Source organism: Haliotis rubra, unplaced genomic scaffold, assembly GCF_003918875.1.
Source record: "Haliotis rubra isolate DU_JTF1 unplaced genomic scaffold, ASM391887v1 Scf29, whole genome shotgun sequence".
Classification (NCBI taxonomy): Eukaryota; Metazoa; Mollusca; class Gastropoda; order Lepetellida; family Haliotidae; genus Haliotis; species Haliotis rubra.
The window spans coordinates 356112-377798 of NW_025766957.1; the positions used below are offsets into that span (position 1 = coordinate 356112).

The 21687-nt window shown below is 39.8% G+C and overlaps 1 protein-coding gene across 1 annotated transcript in view; it reads left to right on the forward strand.

The window, feature by feature from the left end:
* The window catches only part of LOC124281769 (liprin-alpha-1-like), a 138377-nt gene that overhangs the window by 63958 nt on the left and 52732 nt on the right, over positions 1–21687 (forward strand). The window contains 3 exon segments of the mRNA XM_046717743.1: positions 5424–5453; positions 5456–5590; positions 15903–15977. Coding sequence (XP_046573699.1) covers positions 5424–5453; positions 5456–5590; positions 15903–15977 — 240 coding nt within the window.

Below are 21687 nucleotides of genomic sequence, written 5' to 3' on the forward strand. Positions count from 1 at the left end.
AGGTTTTATATAGTTTTACTAGTCAAAAAAAATGATTTGTTAGAATGATGCCATTTACTGAATGGCAAGAGTGATAGTCCACTTACGAAGAGAAGAAAAATAAGAAAAAGAAATACAGCATATCAACTTCCACACAACCTTTGGTAATTGAGACCCAAGGAAATGAAGCTCACCATTTCATATTTGAATATGTCGTTGCTGTAATAAAGAAGAAAGCTGATCAATAGTCAGATATTTCTGGACTTGCCTCCATTGATCACCTGACTTGTGACATCATCGCTGTACCCGGGTATCTACCATCAAGTGTGGACACAGGGAAGATTAGCATCTCCAGCACAAACTCTGCTGCAGTCGTTAACAGTTTGCATATGGAATCTTTTTGTAAATTTGTCTATTATTAACTTTATTATGGATCTGGAAAGTTAATGATGTGTATTGCCCAGATACAGGGAGAGGGACTGTTGTAAATAAATGCCTTGTGATCAATGTCATTTGGTCTTGTTACTTACATAGAACTTGGGAATATTTAAGTGTCTGGCCATTAAATATTTCAGGGTGGGGGTGGGTGTGCTTAGGTCTACCTCATCTTGGTTTGTTTGTTAGTTGTTTTACGCCACACTCATCAATATTCCAGCTATATGGTGGCAGTCTGTATCTATAAAACCAAACAGTCCAGTAATCAACAGCATGAGCATCGATCTATGAAACTGGGATCCGATGACGATGTCTAAGCAAGTCAGCGAGCCTGATATGTCTTTGAAATAAAATTCATTTGGATTTTGGATTTGAAATGTTTATTAAAGCAGACTTGTTCTCGTCAAAAATGCCGATGTGACGTAAAGCCTAACTCAACTCAACTCATTAGTTGCCTTATATGACAAGATTGGGTTGCTGAAGTCCTGTTCTAACTTGGATCTTCACGATATTTTAATTTTTTTTTATAAACTACTGGCATAACAAATTAAGTTAATTAATATAATATTGAGAGATTCAGCTTTTTTGAGTGGGGGTGGGGCTGTGGGGTAGCCTAGTTGTTAAAGCGTTCACATGTCAAGCCGAAGGCCCAGGTTCGATTTCCTACATGGGCACAATGTGTGAAGCCCATTTCTGGTGTGACCCGCCGTGATATTACTGGAATTTTGCTAAAAGCGGCGTAAAACCATTTTCACTCACTCACTCACTCTTCTCAGTGGTGTATATGCTGAAAGAAACAAATAAGGGAACATTTTTATCACAGCGTTCCTTCTGTTCTCAGATTTTCACCCTCGGTGCTGCAAAAACATGGTTAGAGCATCGCTTGCACTTCCATATGTTCCCTTATTTGTTTCCTTCAGTAGATATATTTGTTTTCATCGTGTTCAAGACATCTTTGTTCATTAATTGTTGGCGGGGCGATTCACGTGAAGCATGAATGTTTAATACAACTTGGAATCTGGTGCATTTCATCATGTGGAGAGAGAAGGGAGCTCACTCAGCGATTTTCGGCATCTGTTTGGGGACCTCGGGATGTAGGGTGTTTCATACGAGTCAGATGTTGATGAAAAGCAAATAATTAATTCATTACGCCTCTGTGGTACCGTCAGTTGCTGTTGAACATCACGCCAAGCTAGATGATAACTCGGAGTTGCAGACACTTCCACTTACAAATGTCAAAACTAACATTGTAGCCATCATCCTTCCTAACTTAGTTCAAGGAATATCAATAACGCTGTTTTGTTTACAACTTGAGAAATTGTAATTGCTCGCCATATCATTATGACTGTGTCAAGATGAGTATTGTTTATTTTATTGCATTACAGAAACTGACATTTCTCATGTTGAAAGGATATTCCTGAAGGCTTTAGCAGATTTAAGAAAGTTCTGTGAAATTATATATGGAAAGTACATCCCCAGTCAGAAGATGAAAGGACATTGTTTCAGGCTTTATATTTGTGGTTAGTTTTATTAAATGGAAACAAGAGAAAAACTGATCACAGACGATTTTATGATGGCTGTTCATAAGAAATGGTGAAAAATAAAAGCGGGCAAATATTTATTGTTCTGAAAAAAATCTGTATTGTCTTTCGGTATCTTTTCATAATTGTACTTAAAGGACTGTGAAATTTTTAAATTTGTGTTTTGTTCCTTAGAACCCACATAATTTAACAACTATTTTTCTAAAGTAAGTGCAAAATATAATTGGCCCTATGATGATTGATTAAAGGATTTGGTTTTAAATAATCCAGAATTTGGGGAACTGAACTAAACTAAACTAAATATATTTTCACTCTCTTCAAGGAGATGATCTGAGGCTGCTATGAATAATTTGATTGCAATTTGTCATCAACTCATCTCTTTACTTTTCTATAACGCTGCCATATAGCTTGAAGATTGCTGAGTGTGGCATAAAACTAGACTCACTCACTTTTCTATAAATTCTAATGACTAGTATTTTGGTTGCCATGGAAACATTTAATCATCCACACATTGGAAATGTATTATTTCAGAATCCTGTGATCTCTTTTCACTCTTGGCCCTGTAAAATAACTTTTATACTCCCCAAATTTAAAGTCTTACTATGGTAGTTCTAAATAGGATGACGGTCGGTGGGGTAGGTTAGTGGTTAAAGCGTTTGCTTGTCACTCCAAAGACCCGGGTTTGATTCCCCACATGGGTACAATGTGTGAAGCCCATTTCTGGTGTCCCCCGCCGTGATGTTGCTAGAATATTGCTAAAAGCAGTGTAAAACTAACTCACTCACTGACTAAATACGGTGGGGATGGTTTGGTCTTTGATGGCGCCACAAGTCATATGCCATAGTGCCCTGAAACACACGGGACATTGCTCATTATATCAGCCACAGGTTTAATCAGCCCTGCATTGTTTGCATACTTTACCTACATTGGGGTAGCCTAGTGGTTAAAGTGTTCACTCATCACGTCAAAGACCAAGGTTCAATATTCCCCACATGGGTACAATGTGTGAAGCCCATTTCTGGTGTCCCCCACCTTGATATTGCTGGAATATTGCTAAAAGCAGCGTAAAACTCACTCACTCACTCACTCACTCACTCATGACATTGCTGGAATATTACAGACCGCAGCATCAAACAAGATTCATTATCAATTTGTATTAGTACTGATCAACCTCCCCTTGACTAGATTGCGTGAGATATCCATGGTTTATGAGTGTTTCAGCATTATTTCACTATCGGCTTTATCGTTGATCAGGTAACAAAGGATAGACGTCATACACTGTAACCAGTGGGGAACTCCAGGATTTGTCACTGGCTTAAAGAGTGAAATACTTTAACAATAGCAATCCCCCTGCCCTTCAGACAAGACGAAATGCCTTGATTTGTAATTTGATTTGGTCTTGACCATTATTTTTGTATGTCTTTGCCACATTGTTGTAAATGGCGTACAAATATGTTCAATAGACATCAACCACTGCAACATGAAAATAATTGTATTTTCATCAAGTTAGATAAGAGTACATAGCCGATTTCTCCACCAAAGCTAATAATGAACACTCCACCACTGGTGCCAAGATGTCCTGTTGAGGTGATACGGCAGTCCAAGAACGACCGTATTTGGGCAGAAGCCAAGTCAGGTGGTCTCTCCCAGGATCCATGATGAAATTAGACCTCGAGAACTTATATTGTTACGTTTCCTATATTATTGATGAGGGGACTCTTCTATATGTGCGGCTTGGCAAGTTTGTGCTACAGCATATGCCAAAACATTCCATGATTTATGAATGAAACACCCAATGCAGGGACCCTGGTGTAGAGGCCTCTCAACAAGTACCAGCCCTTCACAGCAGTGTACATCCATGCTATGAAAATGTGTATATGATGTACAGAGAATGGATCTGCAACAGTGTCGGCAGTTGGCTTATTTAACTAGAAATGTAAAGTCGTGGATTTCGTCTAGTATTTACAAATAATGTCATAATGTTGTATGACAGTGAAAATGGTTTTAGGATGCGTAATTAAGTTGAGGTCACTCAAACCAGTGGCCGATAGCAGGAGCAACTCAACACTGTTCTTGTGACTGCGACTGTCAATCAGGTCACATTGTTCATGTGCACATTGATAAACAGTCAGTCAGGTCACATTGTTCATGTGCACATTGATAAACAGTCAGTCAATCTGGTCACATTGTTCATGTGCACATTGATAAACAGTCAATCAGGTTATATTGACCATGTGCACATTGATAAACAGTCAGATCAGGTCACATTGTTTATGTGCACATTGATAAACAGTCAATCAGGTCACATTGTTCATGTGCACATTGATAAACAGTCAATCAGGTCACATTGTTCATGTGCACATTGATAAACAGTCAATCAGGTCACATTGTTCATGTGCACATTGATAAACAGTCAATCAGGTCACATTGTTCATGTACACAGTGAATGACCACGGAGATAAGTAATTAATGCTCAGTCACCTCCCTTATGTGCATGCACATTCCTACTTTCTGTCAACAGTATCCGGATGTAAAAGATGGCCATGTGGTTAGCAATTATCACTAACACCTTGTTTTGTTCTATTTATGATGTTCAGTTTATGCAATGAGGTTTCAGATTGCTTCTGAATTAAAATTTGGAATTATACAGTATATTGCAGAGATGCCAACCACTCCAATTCTGGCGGAGTTACTCTGATTTTCAAATACAAAATCCGCTCTCCGATTTGTCTTTAAAAAACTCCCGATTTTTTCAGAAAAAAAATCTAAATATTTGTTATGGTATACAATTTCATAAGTCACCGGTGATTTATTTAAATCAACACTGGTTAAATAATTCAGAAGCTTAGCGTGTGATCTTTAGGGTCTTGGTTGTGTATATTGCGTGTTATTGACGGCAAAGTTTCATGAAGTTTTTCCGAATGCATGTCATAGCCCGTATGTAAGTGAAACAAAATGGTGGAGCTGACCACTGCTCGGGCCTGACTCCAGCCAGTCATGACTCCGCCTTCATTAGATTCAAGGTTGGCACCTCTGATATTGTGATACATCACCCAACATGGCAATGTGTATCACAATATACTGAACCTCCAATACCCATTCCTATTTGGAACTGTGTTTATACCCAGGTGAGCAGACCCGTGAAGATCAAGGTTAGAATTCATCTTCAGTAACCCATGCTTGTCATAAGAGGCGACTAATGGGATCGGGTGGTCAGGCATGCTGACTTGGTTGACTCACGTCATTGTATCCCAATTGCATAGATCGATACTCATGCTGTTGATCACTGGATTGTCTGGTCCAGACTTGATTATTTACAGACTGCTGCCATATAGCTGAAATATTGCTGAGTGTGGCATTAAACAATTTTGAACTGTGTTTATAACCAGGTGAGCTACAGAACGGTGTTTAGGTTTACATCACTGTCACAACTTATACATACATATTTTAACCTTTGCCATGTTTCAGCTTCTATTGGAGCACCTCGAGTGCCTTGTCTCTCTCGTCACGAGCGGTCACTCAGGATGACCGTCGTCAAGCGACAAGCGTCTTCTCCAGCAGGAGTCTCCAGCGAGGTCGAGGTGCTCAAGGCTCTCAAGTCTCTGTTCGAACATCATAAAGCCTTAGATGAAAAAGTGAGTACATGTTTTTTGTTGTTACCGCAGGTGCAACCAGAGTTTCAAAGTTAAGGTGTTTGTTGAGAGTCGGTATAGTTTTTTTGCTGGAATATTGGAATCCAGGGATCCCTTGTTCAGTTAACATAGAGGTCATTGTAGGACCAAATGGTGCATGAAGGTTCTTGACAGATCCATGTAAGTGCCAAAACGTTGAATTTTGGCTTGATGTTGTTTTTCATTTTCAGATCATTTCCATTTTTGCAGATTGTATGTGCACTGAAATTCAGAGACCATGATTTTTGGGGGGATTTTTGTGTTTGTTTGTTTTGTACATAGCATACAGAACCTGTCTTAAGATTGAACACACAATCCAGAAATTAATTTTGAACCAAGTACACAGCCTAGATTGATCAGTCAAATCAAAGAATTTCACATAATCACACAGAAACCACACAATGAATGTACACTATTGAAAAGAACACCTGATATTTTCTTTTCGTTCTTATCAGATCATGACAGATTGACTAAAGTTATGATAAAAATCATGTGGATTTCACATTTATTTTAGTAGTAAATGCAAAATTCCTCCTACGCCTGTTTAAGTATAATGGGAATTCTCCAAACAAAACATTTAATAATAACTGCTCTTGACAGAAGAAAATATGGAACTGAATTGCTAATAAGATAAACCACAGACAGTAAAATAGAAATTTCAGTCGTGAAATTCAATTGACACTGAAGTACCACCTTTGTTCCTTTTTGTCAATCAGCTTCACGACATTGACCAATTATTCCTTTAGTCAAGGAAATAAGTTTCTTGGAAGATCCTTTGAACTTAATCGGGCTGCATCTCCTTTATCATCAATTACTTCACAGTCTGGTGACATGTGCTACTTTTCACACCTTTTTCATAAAGAGTTACATCACAGGGAGATAACTCCAAACTTCCATGTCAGCCTGATGCAGTCAGAGCCAGGTAATCTTATACTAACATTACAAAAATAAACACATTATGGGATGTTTGTAATTATCAGGATGGTTCAGTTTGGCCTCCAGTAACTTTAAGATGAAAGTGGTGTCATGTAGTGTTTTTGGCTGTTGGATAATTGGTGAGTTTATTTGGTCAAGAGTTTGAGTTTATTCATTCATCACCAACTTGGATTCTGACTCTGCCATCAGTTTTAAGGTGACTCTTTCTTTTTGGGCGAGATGTATTTATGGATTTAATTTTATTTGTATATTTTGGAGAATAAGAAGGCATTCCTTCATAATATGCCATGTTTTGAGAAAAAAATATGGGGAACACTAATAGAAGTAAATATCAGAATTATTGTGTGTTATGGGTGACCTGGATGTCACTTTCCCATACACGGTTACCTCCCTTTGTAGTAACAGGATCTACTTATCAGAGTTTAAGTCCCATGTTCATCGCAGAGATCAACAAAATTGCATATGTTAATGCCATGCTAGGACTTTCTTCTACTATGAAGCTGACATGTTTGATATTAAACAAGTCCATGTCAAATCCTAATGGTAAATTTTACAATGTTTGATATTAACCCCAAATCAGTATTAACCCTAAATCAGTATTTCTAACACTGACATCAAACATCAATCAGAACACACATTAAATGATATTTGAATTGTTAAGACAAAGATTTTGGAGATTTACGCTTAGGATGGAGATTTAAGGTTTTCATGGATTTCGATGAAATTGAAAACTAACACCATTTTTGTCTGAATCCCCTTGGCTGTACCATGATCAGGAGCTTGAGTCAAATCAGTAAATGGCCAGGGACTACATTATTATCCATCCCAATAAGGTCAAAGTAATTCTGATGTAACGAAAATGTAAATGCGACAGATTGTTGTTGATGTTGTGAGCTCTTCGTCTTTCCTCGCGGAGTCTATTTCTGTCTCTCAAGCTGAAGAGTGGTAGACACTTTCTGCGCTTGATGTCAAGGGCCTATTGTGGAGACATTTCACAGATTTCAAGTTGATGGCCATGCTGATATTCTCTTCCCTTATCAGACATTTAATGCATTGTGCACAAGCTTTTGTCACAAACGCACTGGACACCTTGGTCCATTTAATATAGTCCTCCATTTGCGTCTTCTCCAAAAGTGATATAAATTAGAAAACCTCACATCTTGACATTCTTTGTAAATGTTGGAAGTTCAAATGATCATGATTTCATTTCCAAATTGACATTCTGAATTATTCCTTTATCCTTTGCGCGAGTTCAATGAACAGAATAGGGAATAATATCACTTTTGTAGAGCTATCCTCATGGAAACAAATAAGGGAACACATGAAATTATAAGTGTTCCTTTATTCTGTTCCAGGTTTCTTCACAAGGTATGTATTGCACTGTGAGTAAAATTCTGGAAATAAAGGAACACTTGTACTTTCATGTGTTCCCTTATTCGTTTCTGTGAGGATGTGAATATTAGTAATGTTGATGAAGTATTTCTGTGTAATTGTCAGGAGGCTAGGTTGATAAACCACATGAAATGATGTAACAATATGACAATTCCAATCAAGGAGAATGGGTTATTTTGGTTTCATTATGCTCTACAGATACCTAAACTGAAGCGTTACATGAATCCGATATCTATCAGCTTTTTGAGGCAGCTAATTAGTTGTGACATTAAGCATCTACGTCCATGACACGTCTCTGTGATCACTGATTTACCAGGTGACACCCATGCGAAATTCATGCTTACGGCATAACTGTCATCGCAACTTGGTATTTAATTCTTCGGAAAGAGTCAATCAATAAAGATCAATGTGGCACCCATGACATCTGTGAAGGACAGCGAGGAATATAAGCTGCAGGAAACTTGACATTTACAGAAGTCAGAAAAATTATTTTTAGCAATGTTGACAAAGCCTTGATATTCACATATTTCTTTTGATAATGATTTAGTTGTGTTTCTTTGAACATAGACCATAAGAATTAATTAGTATTTGGCAGAGTAATGCATGTTGATTTCCTTTTAGGGTATAACAGTAGATCGTCCATAAGAGGAAATGTCATGCTAAAGAGCATTCTTTGAGTCCAGATGCAACACTTATTCTTGATGGTAATCTGTGGGTGTTTGTTGACCAAACTTGAGCTGTTGTTGACAAAATCCTGCTGGGTTCAATGTGAAGTCAATTCTTGTGTTAAATCATGGAGCCCACTTTTCATATTTGAATGTTAAATGTTTTCTTGGCAGGAAAATGTCAATAATTTTCTAGGTGTTCAAAGGGGTGGGTAGCACAGTGGTTAAGGCGTTCACTCATCACGCCGAAGACCCAGGTTTAATTCCCCACTTGGGTACATTGTGTGAAGCCCATTTCTGGTGTCCTCGACTGTGATATTGCTTGAATATTGCTAAAAGCGGTGTAAAACCCAACTCACTCAGTGAGTAGGTTTTCAAATGTTGTTTTTTGCTGTTCTGTCGTATAAGTGTCTCAGTGTTCAGAATATAAAGTCTATGTATACTTGGTGTTCAAATGTGAGGTGTTTAGTTGGTGTTCAAATTGAAAAACGTTGTGAGGAGTTGCGGTGTAAAAATCACTCTTTATAACTAAATGTGAAACCTCTTTGTAGTGTAGAAATTAGAACTTTTCAGTAACCCATGCTTGTCGTAAGAGGCAGCTAACGGGTTCGGATGGTCAGGCTCGCTGACTTGGTTGACACACTCGATTATTTACAGACCACTGCCGCCATATAGCTGGAATATTGCTGAGTGCAGCGTTAAACAACCAACCAACTTGATTGTTAGTGTGCACATTTGTGAGTGAGTGAGTGAGTTTAGTTTTACGCCGCACTCAGCAATATTCCAGCTATATGGCGGCAGTCTGAAATAATCGAGTCTGGACCAGAAAATCCAGTGATCAAATAACATGAACATCAATCTGCGCAATTGGGATACGATGATATGTATCAACCAAGTCAGCGAGCCTGACCACCCGATCCCGTTGTCGCCTCTTACGACAAGCATGTGTTACTGAAGGCCAGTATTCTAACCCGGACCTTAACGGGTATGTAAGTATATGAAAAGATCCACATTAACAGATTTTAAACACATTTAAACATGCAGCTCCATTGACGACACAACACGACTGAGTGAGTTTAGTTTTATGCCACTTTTAGCAATATTCTATCAATGTCACAGTGGGGGACACAAATCTTGTACCCCTGTGGGGAATCGAACCTGGGTCTTAACCTGAGGAGTTAAAACTTTAACCACTAGACAACCCCACTGCAGTAAAACCTGAATAAGGTGGAAAATAAGTGCAGCGCAAACAACAAACAAATATATGCAGCCATGATGTATTGCTGCCAGAGTATTGAATGCATGAAACAACATTCACTCACACCGTTTTGAAAGGTCAAGATAGCGTTGTTAGGTAGAGGGCTTTTTAAACGACTTATCGTGATTTTGATTGTTTATTTGCTAATGGATTCAATTCTTTTATAGAGATTCATAGCTCACTTAATCTTCTTCCATGCCATGTTGCTACTTGAAAGTTGTAAAAATGGGGATTCAATAATTCTGTGCTCCCTAGGATTGTTAGAACAAGATTTATATGCTGTCCCTTGAAGGGGGTCGCTGGCTTTGATCTGAAGTCCTCATAGCGCCTTGTGTGAAATCTTTGTTGCTTAACTAATGAATTGAGAATTTTTTTCAAACATGTATTGCAAGAGTTGAGGGTTGGAAAAGTATTTTTTCTCTAACAGAGAATTATACCACAGTTCCACAAGCTGATGATGCTATATTGACAATAAATCCGATCCCTCGTCTTGTTGGAAGACAGTAGATAGGCTTTCTGTCTGTGATTGGTGATACTGTAAGATGAAGAAAGTTCAGTCAATACATAAACATCAGCCATGTTACTGATCAGCAGAAACTGGTGCAGTCGGAAAGGAATTCAACTTTCACTCACTCACTCACTCATTCACTCACTCAAGCACCCACCAACCCACCATCCCAATCACTTTCACTCTCACTCAGTCTTTCTCACACTCACTCACTCATTCACTCAGTCAGTCATTTTAATAATCTATGTGCAATTGGGTAGCTTAGTGGTTAAAGGGTCTGCCCGAAGACCCGGTTTCAATTCCCCACATGGGTACAATGTTAAGCCCATTTCTGGTGTCCCCTGCCTTGATATTGCTGGAATATTGCTAAATGCGGCTTAAAACCTTACTCACTACATCTTTGGGACAACTTGAGGAATTTTTTTGGGAGATATGATGGTCAATAAGTACATAATAAACAATTAATTTTGATAATCAACACATCAAGGAAACAAATTTTACCATGCCAATTTATTATGTCACCCTTCTATCTTTCTGATTAAGTTCAGCTGCTGAAACAGATTTCTGTCAATGATTTGAAGTATATAATTAAATCTTGATAACTTTGAGTTTCAAGTTTCAGTTTCGATTTTGTCCTTTTACTTTAATATGTCTTTTTATCCTTTTTGTCCTTTTTGACAAATGTAAGGCAGGCTATTTGATCTAAGACCAAACAAGTTGACCTGATGATCAGAAAAAATGATGTAAAATGTTATATTTCCAAGGGGGAGATTTATCTTTTGGTGTATACAATAAAACTATCGTCATCAGTTTTCCATGTTATAATATGGTGCCCCAGACATTTCCAAGTGGAGCCAATTGCCATGTCAATTTGATGTCGTCTTATTCTTTGCGTTTCCCCGGCCTCCATTGTTTCCACAGCTTAGCGGTTAATGTCATGGAGAAAGCTCTCTGAAGTGTCCTTGATTGGCCTAAAACAACACGCGAGGCAGGGCTGCCTCTAATGATGATTGTGTCATGCTAAGAATTATGCGCACTTCGTGCAAGTGACATTTTCAAACTAATTTCACTCGGCTGTTTGTGCAGTTTAACTCAAGAATCGGCTAAAAGTCAGAAATGTTTGTCTGGAATTATTTCTTCTGGGAACACAGCCAATTCGCTCTTTATCATCTATGCTCTTTATCTATCTTTGTGAACTAATGCATCTTTTTCAAAGTGTGATCATGTAAAGTTGGATTAAACGTAATTGACCTAAATTCCCCTGTCTAGGAAAACATGACGTTCAATATTGAATTCAAGCTTCTTGACCAGGCGCTGACATGGTGAAGAGGATTGTTGTTTCATGGACACAGTATTTCATATTTGTTCATTAATTGAAAGAGTAGTCCTGATCAAAAGACATTTTTATCGGTTGACCGATCAGATCATCCTGAACATTGATTTCTGAGACAGTGGTCATCAGGAATCGATGGCCAGTAATTTGCTGATCCATCAGTTATGGGTCAGCATGGACGAGGTGGATGTGGTTTTAGTATTGTGTTGGCGGAATCTCTGATCAATATGTGATTGGTCAGGGGGGAATTGTGGTGGATGACAGCCTGCTGTGTTAGGTGCAATTGACGTTTGTGGTCATCGGTCCATGGGAAACAGATGTTGATGATGACAGACAAGATTAAACAAGATGGTGTCATCTAAGTGCAAACAATGGATCAAAATAGAAGAGTTCAGTAGCATAATGGTTGATGTTTTTATTTATCTTGCAGATGATCTGGGTTTGCTTTTACCAGTTGGTACATATCCTGAAACTAGTCCCAATGACCTGGTCATGCATGAGTTTGAAATATGAAAAGATCCTCAAATTCAGAAATATGCAGAGTTGTATCCCTTAGTAGATTCAATGGATTCAATGATTGTGGATAGACTCCCACATTCACCCTGATTACAGCCCTAGTTTGTAAACAAAAGACAAAAAAACAAACACTCTCATTAATGAGAACTGAAGTGCTCTTAATTGGAGCAGACAACTCACTCATCACTGTAACCCAAGTGCTCTCTCTAGGAGCAGAAACTTACCCATTCACTATAACTGAACTGCCATTACAAGAAGTGAAAAACTCGACTAACAGATTCTTAAATGAGTATGAAACGCCACTCACTCACTCACTCACTCACTCTCACTCACTCACTCACTCACTCACTCACTCACTCACTCACTCACTCACTCACTCACTCACTCAAACAAATCAGTGTTTAGCTCATCTCACTCACCCAATATGGATATGAATGAAATCAATAAAGATGATTATATACCTATGACACAAACTTGTTGAGAAAACAAATTTTCAGGAAAGTAGCCGGAGGAAGCATTTTCCCAGCTGTCGGGGGCATCAGACAATCGGAGTAAATTAAATTCCATGGATTGAAAGATTTTAATATCAGACTGTCATCTATGTATCTCCTGCACTGGAGTGTGCTCGATAATGTCCCCTGATTCTTCTATTGAGAATTGCAAGTCGAAAATAGAAATTTCTTTATCCCTCTGCAATTAGGATAATCTTGTAGTAATGTTGTTGGACTACCTGATTTATAAACCTCGCTGTGGGTATTGATTGAATCTAGTTCTTTGGTTGCCATTGCACGGAGGGGTGGAGGACTACTTTCACAGATCTTTGCAGAATCTTGTTCGTTGCAGACTTTCAGTATGAGTTTAAGCCATTAGTTTGTTGGTTCGCACTTCTCTGTCTGTTCAGAGCCATGTTAAGTTTGATTATTTTGTTCTTATAAGTATTGCTACATAGTGAATCAGTAGTTGATTGCATAGCTATGCAATGTGCAGAGTTGCTTCCCTTACCTGTGTCAGAATCCTCATCCCAATATTGTCCTTATTTCAAGCCACTAGCATATGTTCATTTCATTTCACCATAGATAAACCAGTCATTGAAATGACATTAAATGTCAAGTTACTGTTTTGGGATAGGCTGAAGTAGGACATGCATAATTCCCAATATGTCCTTCTGCAGTACTTGTAGGAGCTTTTGCTCTAGAATAATTATATTTCAGACAAAAAGAGTTAATTTATTGTCAAAAACTTTTTTCTGAGACTTGGAAGTTCAAACTATTGGCAAAATTTCAGAAATTTAAGTTTGACCTTTTCCAGCATTCTTATTGCCATTCTTGTCACAAGATTGCCTTCAAAAAGCCTTGGATTTGGTAGTCTGGCTTTGACAAGACCTTTGATTTACAATGTGCCTTAAATGGTCTTAAAAGTTTGAACTGCCTTGAAACTAATTGAATCTGGCAAGCCTGGTTGTCTGATTTAAACATAGTACAGGTATTTTTGTTTCCAGTAATGCGTATGGAATCATGTAGCAAAAGCTTAGTCCATAACATGAATGATAAGTAATCTATTCAACAGTGTATTGGACATAAAACTGGAGCCGTCCTAAAAAGCAAAAAATGTCTAAGTGTTCTAATAAATTTGTTTGAAAGCATAATAGGCTCTTACTGTTAGCTTTGAAAACAAGATTGTCTCAAAATATATTATCTACAGTGGGCCTTAAAACGATGTTTCAGTTTCCTGATGAGCCTTTTATTGAACCGTTGCTGGTGTTGAGCAGGAAGGAAGATGCTAACTCACTGTTACATAAGATTCTGTTGGTGGTTCTTGATAGCCATGAAACTGACGATGGAAGTGTAAGATCCCCATTTTCAAAAGCCTTTGAACTGACAGGGCGCCATGTAAGCAGATTCTGGCATTAAGCTGTTCCATTGTGTACACCTTGAAAGTAGATGTAGTCTTGCCATTTGGATGGAATTCTCTAAGACAGCTGATATGCAGCACTGGGCAAGATTGATGATCGCATTTGGTCATCTGGGTTGTTACATTGCACACAACTTGTTAATCTTGGCATCAGTCAACGCAACCATCTTGAAACAACACAGACTCGGACTACGGCTTGATTGGCTTTGTGCCGGAGCCAACGGGTCATGTTGACACTAACTTCTTTGAAAAGCAAATTCTTAAATTTAAACAAACTTGAATCTTTATTTCCTAAGAGGGATGGTGTAGCTTTGTGGTTAAAGCGTTCGCTCACCATGCCAAAGGTCCAGGTTCAATTCCCCACATGGTACATAGTGTGAAGTCAGTTTGTGGTGTTTACCACTGTGGTTTTGTTAAAAGTGGCATAAAATACACAACTGATTCATTTTATTGGAATTAAATATAAATGAATTAAATTTACAACTCTGTACATCAATGGCAACTTTTGTGTTTCAAGTAGAAAGTTTCAGATTTTTAATTTTCAATATTTTATTTTTGTCAGTACAATATCCTTCATCCTACCCATGTGTCAGATCATCATTTAGTTCTATATCAATTTCAGTTCAAAGTTTTTCGTTATCTCACCTAATAACTACTCGGTTTAGAATTAACTTTCCATCTGTCAAGAATCAAAATGACAAGTCTGATTTCATGATGCAATTAGAAGCATCCTGAATGTACCAGCCATGCAAGTTAACTAGAGACAGGCTGACAACAACTTTTGCTAACCAAGCTGAGTGGAACATGGAAAATCTCACATTAAAACAACACAATGTATTTATTGCCATACATATTGTATTGGCGCGGTGGGGTAGCCTAGTGGCTAATGTGTTCGCTCGTCACGCCGAAGTCCCAGGTTCGATTATTCACATAGGTGCAATGTGTGAAGCCATTTCTGGTATCCCCTACTGTGATATTGCTTGAATATTGCTAGGCTAACGCTTACTCTCTGAATATATATAATTTTGATAGTAGCGAACAAGCCCATTTGAATTGAAAAGGAGCCCCAGGGAGACCAGAGATTCAGAACCTGAGGAAATCTAGACTTGCTTTATTTAGGGCTTCAGCATTGCAGATAGGGCTGGGCAGTAGGGCAAATAATTTGGTTCAGGGACTGTGAAACAGACTAGCAGCGTAAAACCAAACTCACTCACTCACATATTGTATCATGATTCAAGTCAGTACTTTACAACAGATATAGAAATTAACACTTCATCTTAACAAAATGTCTTTGGTGTTAGTTGAATTCGGACAGGTTTGCTGGTGTTTGGATTACCCTTCTTTGACTCCCGTGAAGATCTTCAGTAACCCATGCTTGTCGTAAGAGGCGACTAATGGGATCTGGTGGTCAGGCTCACTTACTTAGTTGACACATGTGATCGGTTCCCAATTGTGCAGGTCGATGCTTATGCTGTTGATGACTGGATTGTCTGGTCCAAACTCGATTATTTACAGACTGCCGCCATATTAGCTGGAATATTGCTGAGTGCGGCGTAAAACTAAACTCACTCACCCTGCTTTGACTGTGGTAGAGAGAATGTAAAGCAACATGATTGCCTTTTTCTTTGTGTTTACATTTTGTCTCAAAACCTTCAGTTAATGGTTTTGATAAAGACTCTCTTTTTAGGGATAAGAATGTGTGCCAATTATTAAGACATCGCACCAATAATAACTTATACTTTGATTCTGACTTGCAGGTTCGAGAACGGCTACGGGTCGCATTGGAAAGAGTGGCCCAGTTAGAAGAGGAATTAGCATCAGCCAATCAGGAGGTAAGGATTTTTGTATTATTCCTCCCGAACTGACACCTGTTGATAGGTCTTACCTTCCTGATTGGAATGGGCCCGGTCAAGACCAACCAACATCTATCATGAACAGCTGTACGACTGTCTAGTCCATTATAGCAACAGGACTTTATGTCAAACAGGCTTTATGCAAACAATGTGATTCAATGAATTAAAAGGGTTTTCCCCCATGATTAGACTTTACACCAACATCCATATTCAATTATTTAAGAGGTTCTTCCCTCATCAACAGACTTTACACCAACGTCTTGATTCAGTGAAGAGGCAGATTTACCTGTGTGTCTCAGTATGCTAGCAGGTCACCAGATTGATTTACCTGTGTCTCAGTATGCCAGCAGGTCACCAGGCAGATTTACCTGCGTGTCTCAGTATGCCAGCAGGTCACCAGATAGATTTACCTGTGTCTCAGTATGCTAGCAGGTCACCAGGCAGATTTACCTGCGTGTCTCAGTATGCCAGCAGGTCACCAGGTAGATTAACCCGTGTGTCTCAGTATGCTAGCAGGTCACCAGGTAGATGAACCCTATGTGTCTCAGTATGCCAGTAGGTCACCAGATAGATTTACCTGTGTCTCAGTATGCCAGCAGGCCACAGGTAGATTTACCTGCATGTCTCAGTATGCCAGCAGGCCACAGGTAGATTTACCTGCACGTCTCATTATGCCAGCTGGTCACCAGGTAGATTAACCTGTGTGTCTCAGTATGCCAGTAGGTCACCTGTGTGTCTCAGTATGCCAGCAGGTCACCAGGTAGATTAACCCGTGTGTCTCAGTATGCCAGCAGGTCACCAGGTAGATTAACCCGTGTGTCTCAGTATGACAGCAGGTCACCAGGTAGATTTAGCTCTGTGACTCAGTATGCCCTCAGAACACCAGGTAGATGTACCTGTGTGTCTCAGTATGCCAGCAGGTCACCAGGTAGATTTAGCTCTGTGACTCAGTATGCCCTCAGAACACCAGGTAGATTTACCTCTTTGACTAAGTATGACCTCAGAACACCAGGCAGATTTACCTTCTCTTATGAACATACACCGACATTCTCTCTCAAAGCAGCAACAGAGCAGTGATAGCTTATCTTGTTACAGCGTTCACCTAAACCTGGGCTTGGATGGGTAAAACCAACTTTTCCCATTAGCATCTTCAAGCTCAAATTGGCGAAACCTGAACTGTTTCTGACAAAAACATTCATTTTGCCTGTTGATAAGAACATGTTCTTTGCTCATGGATGTAATAATATATTTCCAATTGACTGTGACCCTGGTGATCGCTGAAATTGTTTGGTGAACATCCTGGGTATGACTGTTGCCAGATGAAACATGCACTGTTTGCCTTGACACCTTGTCTTTTCCATATGATAAACATTGATTCAATTTTTGTTGTGGAGGATTATTTATTCTCACTAATTACCTCCCTTGGGCATGAGTTATTGCCGATTTCCACCTTTTGTATGCTTCATGTATCGATTTTGACTTTCAGATGTTAATGTTTGGTAAGAACTGTGTCCGATGATTGACTACTCCCAGTGTTGAATAAAGCCGCCTTTATTAATGATTGGACATCGTTCCTGATGTCAGTATTTCTCAGGTGCTGATTATGACAGAGTATTTGCATTTTTGGAAATCTGTGTGTACATCATTCATCATGTGTTCACGGAAACCATCTTTGATGGCAAATTCAACAATTCCCTTGTATTTTCTGTAGTTTTCATGCAATGTAATGGGATGTGATAGTGAAGACCATGTAATGGGGACATGTTTGTGAGATTCACGTAATGGGGAAGTGTAAAAGAGATCCACATTATAGGGAAGTGACGATGAAATCCAAGTAATATTAAAGTATTATGGAGATCCATGTAATGGGTAAGTTATGGTGAGGACCAGGTAATTGGGGAGTGACAGTGAGATCCACGTAATGCTGGACGTGATGGGGAGATCCACTTGATGGGGAGATCCACGTATTGGGGACGTGATGGGGAGATCCACGTATTGGGGAGATCCACATAATGGGGAAGTGTTATGGAGAAGTATTAGATCCATTTAATATGGAAGTGTAACAGAGATTCAAGTAATAGGAAAGTAATATGGAGATCCATTTAGTAGGGAAGTGATGGTGAGATCCACGTAATGGGGAAATGTCCATGTAATAATAATAATAATATATTTATAAAGCGCCTAATATCCACCATAGAGATGCTCAGTGGCGCTATGACAATATTGAGGAAGGAAATAGTTCATATAACTTTACAGAAAGGCAGCAGTGAATAGATGGGTCTTTAGCAGAGATTTAAAAGTTTCTTTCGATGAAGTGTTCCTGATTCCCTTTGGAAGAGAGTTCCACAGTTTAGGGCTGGCACAGGAGAAGGCTCGGTCAGACAGTTAGTTTGGAGATCTGTGTTGGGTGAGGAGAGAGTCAGAGGAGGATCGGAGACTTCGCTGGGGTACATACACGGAGACAAGATGTTTCAGATAGTCGGGACAGTTATCGTTGTAGAGGCAGTCATGAGTCAGAATGAGGATTTTGAAGGTAATTCTTGCAGAGATGGGGAGCCAGTGTAGAGACTGTAATACTGGGGTGATATGGTCATGACGATAAGTGTGGGTGATAGGTAATAGGAAAGTGATAGATGAAAATGGCATATTTATTATGTTCTTGGTGCTCTGTTACAGTAAGATATATCAATTATAACATTATGTTCATCCATATATCCTTCCTTACTACCCCAACTGCTAAATGCCTCTCAAAGAAGTCACTTATATCAGGTAATCGAGAAATCCGGTTAAATAGCATCATGGAACGTCTGTTTCATCAAATGGGATTCAGCACTCAAGGGGGATAGTGAGGCATGGGGAAAGATTTAAAATCTAAACAGAAACCATAATTTACTATTGTACACCTGTATTACAAAACAGTATCAGGTAGATTTACCTGTATGCACCTGTATGACAACACAGTACTAGTCAAAGTTACCTGAGTGCACCTGTATAACAAATAGAGCCAGACATATTTGCCACTGTGAACCTGTGTAACAGTGCCAGGTAGATTTACCTTATGGAACTGTAATAATAGTTCTCAATATTAAAGTGATATATCAACTCAATACAAGGTATATTTACCTGTATGCCAGCATATCACAAGGTAGGTCTACCTGTGTACACCTGTATGCGAACACATATGTAGATACACCTTCATGTCAAAACCCCACCAGTGGTCATATGTTGACCAGCACACAATTAGGTAGGTAGACCTATGTGCACCTGTGCACCTGGCTGTACCTGTAGACGGTACCAGGTAGATCTACCTATGTGCACCTGTACACCTGGCTGTACCTGTAGACGGTACCAGGTAGATCTACCTATGTGCACCTGTATACCTGTACACCTGGCTGTACCTGTAGACGGTACCAGGTAGATCTACCTATGTGCACCTGTACACCTGGCTGTACCTGTAGACGGTACCAGGTAGATCTACCTATGTGCACCTGGCTGTACCTGTAGACGGTACCAGGTAGATCTACCTATGTGCACCTGTACACCTGGCTGTACCTGTAGACGGTACCAGGTAGATCTACCTATGTGCACCTGTACACCTGGCTGTACCTGTAGACGGTACCAGGTAGATCTACCTATGTGCACCTGTGCACCTGGCTGTACCTGTAGACGGTACCAGGTAGATCTACCTATGTGCACCTGTACACCTGGCTGTACCTGTAGACGGTACCAGGTAGATCTACCTATGTGCACCTGTACACCTGGCTGAACCTATAGACAGTACCAGGTAGATCTACCTATGTGCACCTGTATGCCAAAACATCAACCTATGTGCACCTGTATGCCAAAACATCACATGTACATTCACCTTTATATCCACACACCATCAGGTAGATTTACAAGTGGTCATCTGTTGACCAGCACACAACCAGGTAGATGGACCTGTGTGCACCTGTATACCTGGCTGTACCTGTAGGCAGTGACAGGTTAATGTTCTGATACTGAGATTTACCTGAGACTTTCTTGCATGCACCATTCCGCCTAAACTCCTTACAAGTATCAATATCAAAGACATACATTTGCCGGAATGCACCTGTCTACCTGTCGTCAATGTCTCGCCGACCTGCACTCGTCAACCCACCTACTACCTGTCAGCACCCAATGGACATAGAGTGCCCTGTGATCATGGCTTATTTAGGGAGCTGCCCGCGGACATTACGGGGGAACAAATACATCTAAATTGCCTCTTCCTTTCATCAATAATTTATCCCCGCTGGTCGGTGTTGGGAAAGCATGATTAATGCTTTAAGAAGTATAAGACATCAGTAATACCATTAGATTTGATATTTGATCATGAACAGTGGCGAGCCGAGTTAACAGGGCCTGGGTGCATGCATCAACTGTGTATGTGGCTTAGACGAGTCACATTTACCAAGGTTTGAAATTACAGGGAAAACAATTCCGCTTTCACTCTATTGCCAGGAAGACAATGGCTTATGTGCAGACTGTTGAAATAAAGCGTTGACGTTTCTAAAGTACTTTGGGTGATGTGTATCTAGTCTTTACCTGAATTAATTCAGTTTCAAGTCTGAGATAGGAAACAGGAGAGCCTGATTAACAGAGAAAGTTCATCTCCGCTGTTGGTGGTTCACTTCCGTGTCACCTCCGCTGTTGGTGGTTCACCATCCATATTGTCTAAACTGTTGGTGGTTCACTTCCATGTAATCTCTGATGTTGGTGGTTCAGCATCCATATTGTCTAAACTGTTGGTGGTTCACCATCTATGCCATCTCTGCTGTTGGTGGTTTACTTCCATGTCATCTTTGCTGTTGGTGGTTCACCATCTATGTCATCTCCACTGTTGGTGGTTCACCATCCATGTGATCTTTGCTGTTGGTGGTTCACCATCTATGTCATCTGCTGTTTGTGGTTCACCATCCATGTGATCTTTGCTGTTGGTGGTTCACCATCTATGTCATCTCCACTGTTTGTGGTTCACCATCCATGTCATCTCCACTGTTTGTGGTTCACTATCCATGTCATCTCCACTGTTGGTGGTTCACCATCCATGGCATCTCCACTGTTGGTGGTTCACCATCCATGTGATCTCTGCTGTTGGTGGTTCACCATCTATGTGATCTCTGCTGTTGGTAGTTCACCATCCATGTCCTCTCTGCTGTTGGTGGTTCATCATCTTTGTCATCTCCACTGTTGGTTGTTCACCATCTATGTCATTTGCTGTTGGTGGTTCACCATCCATGTGATCTCTGCTGTTGGTGGTTCACCATCCATGTGATCTTTGCTGTTGGTGGTTCACCATCTATGTCATCTGCTGTTGGTGGTTCACCATCCATGTCATCTCCACTGTTGGTGGTTCACCATCCATGTCATCTCCACTGTTTGTGGTTCACCATCCATGTCATCTCCACTGTTGGTGTTTCACCATCCATGTGATCTCTGCTGTTTATGGTTCACCATCTATGTCATCTGCTGTTTGTGGTTCACCATCCATGTCATCTCCACTGTTGGTGGTTCACCATCCATGTGATCTGCTGTTGGTGGTTCACCATCGATGTCATCTCCACTGTTGGTGGTTCACCATCCATGTAATCTCCACTGTTGGTGGTTCACCATCTATGTCATCTCCACTGTTGGTGGTTCACCATCCATGTGATCTCTGCTGTTGGTGGTT